At 36.3% G+C, this 11,686-nt stretch overlaps 1 protein-coding gene across 6 annotated transcripts in view; it reads right to left on the minus strand.

Annotated features, from left to right (window-relative positions):
• Positions 1-11,686, minus strand: part of Stxbp5l (syntaxin binding protein 5L) — a 195,335-nt gene that overhangs the window by 9,716 nt on the left and 173,933 nt on the right. For all 6 annotated transcript variants that reach the window (XM_070030125.1, XM_070030124.1, XM_070030123.1 and 3 more), the window contains 4 exons: positions 10,648-11,005; positions 5,350-5,515; positions 1,797-1,908; positions 124-344 (listed from right to left, as the gene is read on the minus strand). In XM_070030125.1, the coding sequence (XP_069886226.1) occupies positions 124-344; positions 1,797-1,908; positions 5,350-5,515; positions 10,648-11,005 (857 nt within the window). The remainder of the gene's footprint in view (positions 1-123; positions 345-1,796; positions 1,909-5,349; positions 5,516-10,647; positions 11,006-11,686) is intronic.

An 11,686-nucleotide genomic window follows, 5' to 3' on the forward strand; every position in this document is an offset into this window, starting at 1 on the left:
AATAAGAACAACAACAAAAACAACCAAGAATTATTCATATGGCATCTCATCTTAACTTGCTTGTGACAACCAACGTGTTTAAAGAGACCACTGTATGAAAATGTATATCTTTTAGCAATTTACCTCATGTGCATGTTTGGAAAATGCTTCTGCACTGGTCATCATGCCTGCAGTCTTCTCTTCCAGTTCTCCCAACCTCTGTCCTCTCTCATCGAGTGCAATCCGGGCACGAGTCAGCTCTCCCATCACCCCTCCAGCAGCACCTTTCATCCCTTCAATGCTACCTGGTCCAGGAATGTGTTGCGCAAGGCTGCGGGATGCTTTTCCTGCTGAAGCTTCCCCAACTGGGAATTTAAGTCATCACAATTTAAAACATTTTGTCAGTAATTCAAATAGCTAAATTTGTCACCAAAACAACATACTTAGGTTTATAAAAGTATACAATTCTGGTTTTTAAGGTATTCAAAAAGCCCTGCAATAATCACTACTATTTAATTTTGGAATGTTTTCAATATGCCAGAAAGAAATTCCCTGCTCATTAGGAGTCATTGCTTTTCTTTCCTCCAGCTCCAGGCACCAGTAACCTGAAGTTACTAAGGATTTGCCTATTCTAGATATTTCATATAAATGAAATTATACACACTATGGCCTTTTCTGATTTATTATGATTTGAAGTTCACTTGAAGTTCATCCATTGTGCATTGGTAGCCCATCCACGTTGTAGCATGTATCAATACTTTATTCCTTTTGATAACCAAATGATATATGATGGCACCCAGATCTTTTTACATAGTTAAAATTTCCAGAGAAAGAGCTTTTTTTTGTTTTTTGTTTTTTTTTTTTGGGTCCGGTCGTGGGGCCTGAACTCTTGGCCTGGGCACTGTCCCTCAGCTCTTCAGCTCAAGGCTAGCGCTCTACCACTTGAGCCACAGTGCCACTTCTGGCTTTTTTCTTTTTGCTTATATAGTGCTGAGGAATCGAACTCAGGGCCTCATGCATGCAAGGCAAGCACTCTACCACTGAGCCACCTTCCCAGCCCAGAGAAAGAGTTTTGTTTGATAAGACCAAATGGTGGTGGTACAGTTTGAAACGAACATTCTTATTTTCTCTCTGAAAATGTTCCCTAGTATTTTCTTAATGCTTTTTGTTCATTATTTGTCAGTGGTCATTGGTTGATTTTAAAAGTAGGTGATTCTATGGCACTGATAAACTTACATTCCGAATAGAGAATATGTTTCTCAGCAGTAATTATAGGAAGGCAGGTTAAATTTTTTTTGGCTTTAATAATAAATACTTTCAAGAATTCACAACCTTTATAGGACACGATAATAACAAGTTGCCTCATGAAGGTTAGAATGTGTTTGTGACTTTAACTAGGTATCACAATCTCACAATACTGTGAAATTTGTGAAATATATGTAATCACTTAATCACAATAAAAATTATTAAAAATAATGCTTTCATCCTGCCATGCATATATAATCTACAAGCAAATGAGACATTTATTAGTTTGTTTATTATTTGTTTGAATTCTATGTACTATTTTATTAAAATTCATTTTCCAATGTAAAGTGACTACTTTTATTGATGTTTGGGAAACAGAAATAATTTCAGTATTACAGAAAAAAATAAATATTAAAACTTTAAGACAGAAGGAAAAACACCTATTTTTGAATTTTCAATCATATTACACTAAGCTACACAAGAACACAAACATACATACACACACCACATACACACACACAGAAACAAGCCATCTATTTTGTGATAAGTTTTATAATCAGGAATTTACTTACAAAGTTCTTCTCTGTCAAATGTTTGTCCACTTCCACCAAACAGTCCCTTTAGAAAGCCTCTATTTTGAGCTTCTGGTGTCTCAATGGGAGTAAACAAATCTCCAAGCATGTCCTGTACCAAATTCAAACAGAAAAAAAAGCATTTGGGTATCTAAGAATAAAATAATTGATTAAAAACAAACCCTGTGGTTGTTAGACTATATCATAAAACAAGGTTCAGTTTTCAAGGTCACAGTTGTCTTGGTGGAATTCTTTTTCTTCCTCTGTCTGCTAACATCCTATAACTTTATTCTCTTCTTTTTCCTTCCCCAGAAATCAAGTTAATATATTCACCCTAGGATAATTTCCACCTTTGGTCAATCAATTTAGATTCCTGAATCTTTTCCAATTACCACATTTTCCAATTACTGCATTTTCTCCAATCTTAATCTCTTCCCTGAACCAAGTTGGAACTGTCCTGGGAAATAAGAATCCTTTGTTGGTGTAGAGAAGGAGGGGGACCTCTTTTTATTTCAAGTACAAAATTATGGTACACTTCAAGATCATTTTAATGAGTCAAATTTTGATTCATTCCACAGTATTGTCCTAAATATTTGATAAATCTAACAATGACTTGGGAAACTCTGGTTACAAATGCAGCTGTTCAGGATGGATTTTACAAACATTAAATCAGAATCTACAAAGATGTGCTAGGGTTAGCTGCATTTTTTAAAACCAGTTCTGATTTTTCCAGTTTTTTTTCAAAACAGTCCAGTGTTTAAGAATTATCACTACAGAGAAAGGAACCAAGAATCAGAAGATGGGGACTTAATTTGTCATTTAACTTCCAGTGTGATTTTAACTTCATCATCTTCCGAACCACTAGACATGTGTTGTTCTTCCTAAAGACCTCCCCTTTTGGTAAAAGACAGCACAATGTATTTAGTTCTCGAAGCAAGGTCTAATAATTCTCAGACCCAATGGGTTATACTTTGTAGCTATCTAATCTGGTAACTCTTCTCCATTCTCACTGCTTATTTCCTTATTTCACAAGCCAGTTATTTTTGGACTTTATTGTTAAAAGCTTCCTAATTGTTTTCCCCATCTTCAGTCTTTTCTCTTCAGAACCAATTTCTCTACTATCATCAGAATACTTGTTTTAGTAAACAGATTTGCTAAAGCTTTTAGTGACTTCCTATTGGAATAAATAGAAGCCCTTGGGATAAATGTTAGATTTCCTAAGGTGCTTACAAGGCACTCAAAGATCTAATCTTAACTAATTCTTTCTTTAAAATTTTTATTTTATTGTAAAGATACTGTATAGAGGGGTTGCAGTTCTATGAATAAGGTAATGAGTACATTTCTTGCTGAGCACTGTTATCCCTCATTTGTTTTTCTCCTACTATCCCTTCCCTCCTCTACTTCTCCATTCCTCCCCATGCCCCAGAAGTTGTAAGGTTCATTTCTAACATAATGTCCTGTAAGTATCATTGTTGCAATGGGTCATCCCGTGTCCTTATTTCAGCATTTTATTATTCTCTACCCCTCCTCAAATTAGATAAACATATATACAAGATGTATACCAAAATCAGATGCAGGGGCTGGGGAGGTGGCTCAGGGGTAGAGCGCTTGCTTTGCATGCCTGAGGCCCTGGGTTTGATTCCTCAGCACCACATAAGCAAAAAGAAAAAAGCCGGAAGTGGCGCTGTGGCTCAAGTGGTGGTAGAGCGCTAGCCTTGAGCTGAAGAGCTGAGGGACAGCGCCCAGGCCCAGAGTTCAGGCCCCACGACCGGACCCCCAAAAAAACAAAAAAACAAAATCAGATGCAGTAGCAACATCCTTCCACTCTTTACTTCCCAAATGGCACTTTTTCCACTTAGAAAAGGTGTTTTCTGGATCCTGAGGTTTTCACATGACATTATTACCGTCTCCATTGAGTATTTTCACCTTTTCTATTCTATCTATCCATTCACCTGGATGTCTCCTACTTACCCTTCAAAAGTCAGTTGTGCCCAAAATCCTAACCACTTGTTCCCTTCTGATCCAACAACCCAAGTGCCACTCCCATGTCTTGCTAGAACTTGTACAGTCATATATAGCATTTTACCCAGAATATTGAGCTTGCCTGTTTACCAATCTTTTTATATATACTGGCAGGCAGGGACTTGCATATTGTTTTTTTATTCCTGGAGCCCCACCAAGAACAAGGTATATAATACAAATGAAATAATGCTTGTTAAATAAAAATAATAAAGAATAATAATATAAGACATGTTTGGGCACTGATCAATATCATATGAATTCTTACTTTAGTCTAACAACAATGTTCCGAGGGTAGCAAGTACAAATAGGTTAAAATGTCCTAGTCACACAAAAGAGGGGTCCTAAACACAACATAATCAATTCACAGTTTATACTTTTAACCTCTACATTTTAAGTAAGTTTCAGTGTCCTTATTTACAAAATGAAGGTGTGCAATCAGTTAAGTCTCTAAGGTGTTCCTTAAAAAAATTGGTCATTTTCCAATTTGCCTTGTTAAAGGATAAAATGTGTTAGTGACTAACTAAGTATCACTATTCCACAATACTGTGAAATATGTGAAATTTATGTAATCACTTAATCTCAATTTAAAAAAAAGAAGAAAAGTGAGAGAAGGGGTGGGTTACGATGACAATGTTGGGTTAGGGTGACAATGTTGTCAGAAACTTTGTATTCATATACTGTTTTGTAGAATGGGAACTTCTTTGTACAACTACTTAAAGAAAATAAAAAATTTAAAAAATAATAAAACAAAAAAAAAACCAAGTTGGTCATTCTTACAAATGTAAAGTTAGATAGATTTTTATGCCTATCTTGTTTCTAGGTGGTTTACTGCAATTACCAAATGGCCAGTTTTAACTGGAAGACATGGAGTTATCTGTGGTACTCTTAGACAAAATAGGCTTCTTCAAAAAGATACTGAACTCAAAAGGGAACTCTTCTTTAAAAAGCCCCAGAACTGGGACTGGGAAGGTGGCTTAGTGGTAGAGTGTTTGCCTTGCATGCATGAGGCCCTGGGTTTGATTCCTCAGCATTACATAAGCAGAAAAAGCCAGAAGTGGTGCTGTGGTTCAAGGGTAGAGTGCTAGCCTTGAGATGACGAGCTGAGGGATAGAGCCCAGGCCCAGAGTTCAAGCCCCATGGGAAAAAAAAAAGACCCTGAACTGCCAAAATTGGATGCAGGTTTTGTTCTTGTGTATATACATATTTCTGATCTTGGAAAGACAGTTTATAATTGTTCAGAAGATTCCCTATGAGTAAAAGCAAAAACAAACAACAACAACAAAACACCCCCACACACCCACAAAACAAAACAAAACAACCCAAACAAACTGAGCTGGAAGTACAATTCAGTATGATCTTTATGTCCACAGAACTGTATTAGAAGCTAATAGAGTCAAAATAAATAACACATAGTAAAATCATGTTCTAGAAAATACATTTGTTTTCCAACCCAATAATAATTTTATTTTTAGACATCTCTCTCATTCCATTTTAACAACCATATTCAATTTTGAAAATGTATTTGACTTACCTGTAAATTATCACACATTTCTTGGCTATATGTTAACCGCTGAATTTCAGTAGGTGAGACGAGGTATAACGCCTGTCCTTCATTGGTAAAACAAAATGTCCGTGCTATCCTCATGTCTGTCAGTGGCAAATAATTAACATCCAACATTGGGCGAAGACTAGGTAGGCTAAATAGAAAAAAAGTAAGTCTACATTTTATATTTAAGTTGGTAGAAGCATGCCCTTACATAAAACATTAATTTTTAACATTTTATTGTTGTTTCTTTTTTATTGTCTTGAGGATTTAGTAGTAATAAACAGACTTTCACATAAAATCATACACACAGAGAGAAATCATTAGCAAAGTTCTATCTTAATCCACACAGATGCTTTATAAATGTAGGGTCAGAAATCTCAGGGATATTAATTTTTTACAACACTTTATGGGTTCCTATAATATTTAGAGCCTTTGGTTATAGTAGGGAGAAAACAGCTCAAAAATATCTGATTGTAAATTTGTCTCCTGTCTTTAAGATAGAACCCCTAAATCTGAGGAGGGATAGCACTAGCAGAGATATAGAGTAAGGTTGGTTCACTGTGCCTGGGAATAGAATGGCTTTGTTGCTTGTTTCCTTACTCTCATTATATATAGGAAATGAAAATTACCTAGAACTTAGGAGCACTTGCACTAAAGACTGATTAATAAAGCTGTAAGGACCCCAAATTACTTTTCCTTTCTTGTCTTTTCTCTGTTCTTTTTCTCTCCTCTCTCTCTCTCTCCTCTCTCTCCCTCTCTCTCTCCCTCTCTTTCTCTCTCCCTCTCTCTCCTCTCTCCTCTCTCTCCTCTCTCTCCCTCTCTCCCCCCCTCTCAGTATGTGAATGTGTGTCTGCTTGTGTACTAATCCTGGAGCTTGAATTTGGCCTGGGTGCTGTTCCTGAGCTTTTTTGCTCAAGGCTAGCACTCTACCTCTTTAGCTCCACTTCTGGCTTCTTTGGTGGTTAACTGGAAGTAAAAGTCTCACAGGTTTTCCTGCTCTGGCTGGTTTTGAACCACAATCCTCAGTTCTGAACCTTTCTGAGTTGCTCGGATTACAGGCCATGAGCCACTGGAACCTGGTTTTCAATTCTTTCTTTTAAAAGTAGTTTGTAAGTATACTTTGGGACTAGAAGTTTGCTATACAAAATGGTACCTACAATATGGTATTATAATATGCTTTTCCTGAGGTGCTAGCATCATGCCACCTGATAGTTCAGGCACTAACCACGTGATTGAGTAGTTGATGATCTTGGCTAGCCAGAATAAAGCTATGCTGACAGTGCACATTATACTTTGGATTTTAAAGACCTACTAAGAACAAGAATTATCTGAAATCTAAGAGAGATACTAAAAATGATGTTATAACACTTCAGGTAGCTAAGGCTGTTAGGACATGAACTAACATTAATTTGAACAAATTTCTATTACATATTGATTCAGATCATGGGCCTTGGGAAGTCTTTCTGACATTCCTGATGAGCTATACTGTCTGTGATAAGTAATATAAATAAGCCAAGAGAAGAAAATTTAAAAGATGTAATACTTCTAGTAGGAAAGAGCAAGTTAATTGCTAAGGGCTAGGAAAAATTGGTCCTAGAATTGAAAAAAAAAACAAGATTTTCCATACAGTTACTAATGATGGTTTTCAATGTAAGTGGTTTATAGAATTTATCCACAGATAGCTATGCCTTTCTCATTTTACTCTACTCTGAAACTTGCCTTCCTATGTCTGGTTACATTAGGGTCTAAGCTGTTTATCAGAAATTAGAACTGGAGGATACTGGACATAAGAAAATTACATTTCAAAAGGTTTGGAACAATCTTTAGGAACACACACGAACACATACACACACACACACACACACACACACACACACACACATAAACTAGAGAAGGACAGTAACAGGCCAATTTGTAAAATTCAGGTTTCATGTCACATAGCAGAATACATATTATTACTTATTTTTCACAAGTTATATGTGTGAAAATCAAGCCAAACATTTTTTAAATTCTCAGAAACACTGCAGAGTTTGTTACAATGTAATATCAAATAGTCCCTATCATGCAAAACAGCTTTTACAAAGAAAGACTGGGGTATCACTTTTACCAATGTTTAAAATTTTATTAGTTGTTTAAAAATTTCTTATTCTTCAGTGCTCAAGAAATCCTTTGCCTCATAGTTTGGGATGGTAGCACATTTTTATTTAAGTAGAAGTTAATTTTGAGAAACGTATACTATTTGAGAGTGCCCTTGTCCATAAACCATATTAAATCCTTTAACCTGTTCCTCCAGAGGCAGCTCTTGTGTTTTGTAGCAGAATAGTAAGAACTGAGAAGAGAGAAAGACATGTGCAAAGGAACAGTCAAGGCAAGTAAACCATCCCATGGCACTGACTGAAAGGAGAGAAATGAAGGACATGATTTCTGACTACGAAGACTTGCTAATCTTTGACATACAAAATGTGCATATATTTGGGGGCTACCATGTGCTTTTCTAATACATGTTTACAACAGGTAATGTTTAAATTAATGAAGACATGAGTATCACCTCAAACTTTTACTTTTCTTCTTTATAGTAAGACATTCAAAATCCTCTCTAGTTTTTATAAAACAGGCAGTATATTACTATTATTACCACTAGTCCTATTGTGCTTACAAGTGTTTGCTTTTGTTTTTTCCTCTTACTAGCTTGTATATTTGCTTATCTGTGCTATGAACCAAGAATTACTTTCAGAACCAAAGATAAATAGGCCCACATATCTTGAAAATATACCCAGCCACCCTACGGCCACTGAGATTCTACTACTGGCTCTCACCCTTTTTAAGTGTTTAAAACATATACTAGGAACAAAGATGATATGGTTCTTGTCTTTGTTGAAATTTAACTTATCTCTTTTTTTAAGACATGTAATATAAAAACTATAGCATATATGCCATTTTATATGTTGGTTGCAAACTTTTATTAAAAAAACAAAATCTCAGCTACGTAAGAGCTAGTTTGAATGATCTTCACTTCAACATAATTTCCTTTCCTCTCATCTGACAATTTTCCTGAAGCTGCTGTTCTTCCATTACCACACACAGACATAGTTTTTCATGAAAAAAATATAGCATAAATAAAATCATGTTGAATAAAATGTTAATTTACTTTAAAATACATTATTTTATATGTCATATTTATTAACTCTCACAAATACTACTCTAATTGTTAGAACCAAACATTCTGTCTTTAGGATGTTTATATCATAGTAAATAGAAAATAAACAACCAAATAAACAACTTGTAAACTGAAAAGAGATTCTGAAAAGTAGTACATTTGTATAATTTATATCAGTTAAGTTCTAATTGTAGCAAAGTAATTAATGAAAGACAAAATTTGAGGGACTGAGTGCTAATTTAGAAGATGGGAGGATGTATGGCTGTGTGACACCTACAAATAAGTATAATTTTTTTAAAAATTTGAACCATGGGGCTGGGAAGGTAGTTCAGTGGTAGATCGCTTGCCTTGCATGCATAAGGCCCTGGGTTTGATTCCTCAGCACCACATAAGCAAAAAAATGCCGGAAGTGGTACTGTGGCTCAAGTGTTAGAACACTAGCCTTGAGCTAAAGAGCTGAGGGACAGCGCCCAGGCCCAGAGTTCAGGCCCCACGACCGGACCCCAAAAAAATTTTTTTTGAACCATTTCTAATGGTTAACTCCTCATTCAACCAAAAAATAGAATGACCTTCACTAGAAATCCTTAAAAATGGATGAGAAAGAGAAAATCAGACAAGGAGAGAAAGAATTGAAAACATGAGAATAAGCAGATCATAGGATTGGTTTAATTTTTTCAAAATTTTCTCTCTTGGTAACTATTTTCTTGGTAACTATGCTCATTCTCCCCAATTAAAAAGAACTAAAAAAACCACTGTGAAAGCCTAGATTTACTTTTGAGTTACTTTCCTATCTTTCCTCTCTCTCTCTCTCTCTCTCTCTCTCTCTCTCTCTCTCTCTCTCTCTCTCTCTCTCTCTCCTCTCTCTCTCTCTTTCTCTCTCTCTGTGTCTTCCTCTGTGTGTCTCTGTCTCTCCTCTCTCTCTCTGTCTCTCCTTTCTCTCTCTGTCTCTGTCTCTGTCTCTCTCTCTCATTGGGCTTGAGCACTGGGCCTGGACGTTGTCCCTCAGCTCTTCAGCTCAAGGCTAGCACTTTACCACTTGAGCCACAGTACCACTTCTGGTTTTCTGAGTGGTTTAGTGGAGATAAGAGTCTCAGGGACTTTTCCTTCCTGGGCTGACTTCGAACCACAATCCTCAGATCTCAGCCTCCTGAGTAGCTAGGATTACAGGCCTGAGCCACTTTTTTTTTTTTTTTTTTGGTGATCATGGGGCTTGAACTCTGGGCCTGGGTGCTGTCCCTCAGCTCTTCAGCTCAAGACGAGGCCTCTACCACTTGAGCCACAACACCACTTCTGGTTTTCTAGTGGTTTATTGAAGATAAGAGTCTCACGGACTTTTCTGCCCCAGCTGGTTTTGAACCACAATCCTCAGATCTCACCTTCCTGAGTAGCTACGATTACAGCTGTGAGCCACTGACGCCCGGCTCTTCTCTTTTTTTTTTTTTGGGTCTGGTCATGGGGCCTGAACTCTGGGCCTGGGCTCTGTCCCTTAGCTCTTCAGCTCAAGGCTAGCGCTCTACCACTTGAGCCACAGCACCACTTCCGGCTTTTTTTTTCTTTTTGCTTATGTGGTGCTGAGGAATCGAACTCAGGGCCTCTGGCATGCAAGGCATGCACTCTACCACTGAGCCACCTTCCCAGCCCTCTCTTTTTTTTTAACCACAAAATTTTCTGAAGAATAATGCATGCCCAGGGTAAGAGACTAGACTGTAAATGTTTCAAGCTTTATGGGCTATACTGCCTCCTTTGCAAATACTCAGTTCTGCTTTGAAGTGCTTATTTGGTCTATTCATCTAGTGCTAAGCACAGCATTTGAGAGATCATATTTCCTCAATAAACATTTGTTCAATCAATGTCTGATGACTGGGAAATCATTGCTTAAATTCCTTGTATCAATTTTAAAGGTATCTCATTCATAGTATGAAGTATTTTTAAAAGCAAAACAAAAACTTCCACCAAACTGAAACAAACAAACAAAAAAACCTCAAGAAATCCAAACTTTTCAACAAAAAAACATTCACAAACATAATGAAACAATGATCTCAGGTCACTTCTTGATAACATCTATTGCTCTGTATTATACTTTGCTGCCATTATGATGACTAGATAATTGATAAAGAAGTAAATACCTCATTATCATGATATGCCCGTTAGCACAAAAGCATGCCAAACAGGCACTGTTACACATGACCACTACATCTGCTTGCAGTATGAAAGATGTCTCAGTGATGTTATGAACATAAAGGCAAGTCTGAGAAGGCAGTGAGAAGACTTTGGCTTGTTTTTCTGAGCAGATTATTGTATACTGATGATCTCCTGTTTCTTGGGATGAAGAGGAGTTCATGACCAATTTTCTCCTTCCAATTTTCTCATTTTCATCCATGTTGTTTGGATCCCTCCAGACTTCATATGGTGGTTGCATTAATGCACCAGTTCGATCCATGCAAGAAAATGTTAGCACAGCTCCCTTCAATGAGAGGAATGTACCTATAAAAACAATTTCACATCACTGGCATGTGAAATTCTTTCTGTAACAGCTTTTGTTCTTCTACAGTCAGTGAATGTTTTACATTATGATAACCTATGTATACAATGTCATATATATTTCCCTAATATACATAAATTAATATCTCTGTGTTAACCCATTGCAATAACTTAGAAATGTAAAATATTAGATATAAAGATAACATATGATGCCAACTTGTCAAATGTATTGATTACAAGAATGGTGAGGGCCAGGTCATGATTTAGCCTGGATTAGGACTCCAGTTTCATTATCCTACATAGCTCCTTAAAAATCCATTTTTGAAAATAAGATTTTGGAAAACATACTCTCAATTATTTGAATAAGTTCATTTTTAAAATTCAATAGGCATGCCAGTTGCTAGCAAATACTCCTCTTATTTTAAAAATTGAACACTCAACAGCTTTCATGAAATTTTAATGTTTAGAGTTCATGTTAGCAAATTAAAAATAATTAAAATTTAATTTTATAAAAATATACCTTTAATAATTACTTTCATATCTTAGGCAAGCTTATGCTTCTTAATTCATAAGATGGTTTACTCACCTGGATTTGCCAAGATTAAGTATCCATGCCAGATCATTACCTATGGGTGATTTTTACTAGTGTCAGAGGACAGTATGCTAAGGACTCAAGGTGTATAC

This window comes from Dipodomys merriami, unplaced genomic scaffold, assembly GCF_024711535.1.
Source record: "Dipodomys merriami isolate MVZ:Mamm:240054 unplaced genomic scaffold, mDipMer1.0.p SCAF_2, whole genome shotgun sequence".
Classification (NCBI taxonomy): domain Eukaryota; kingdom Metazoa; phylum Chordata; class Mammalia; order Rodentia; family Heteromyidae; genus Dipodomys; species Dipodomys merriami.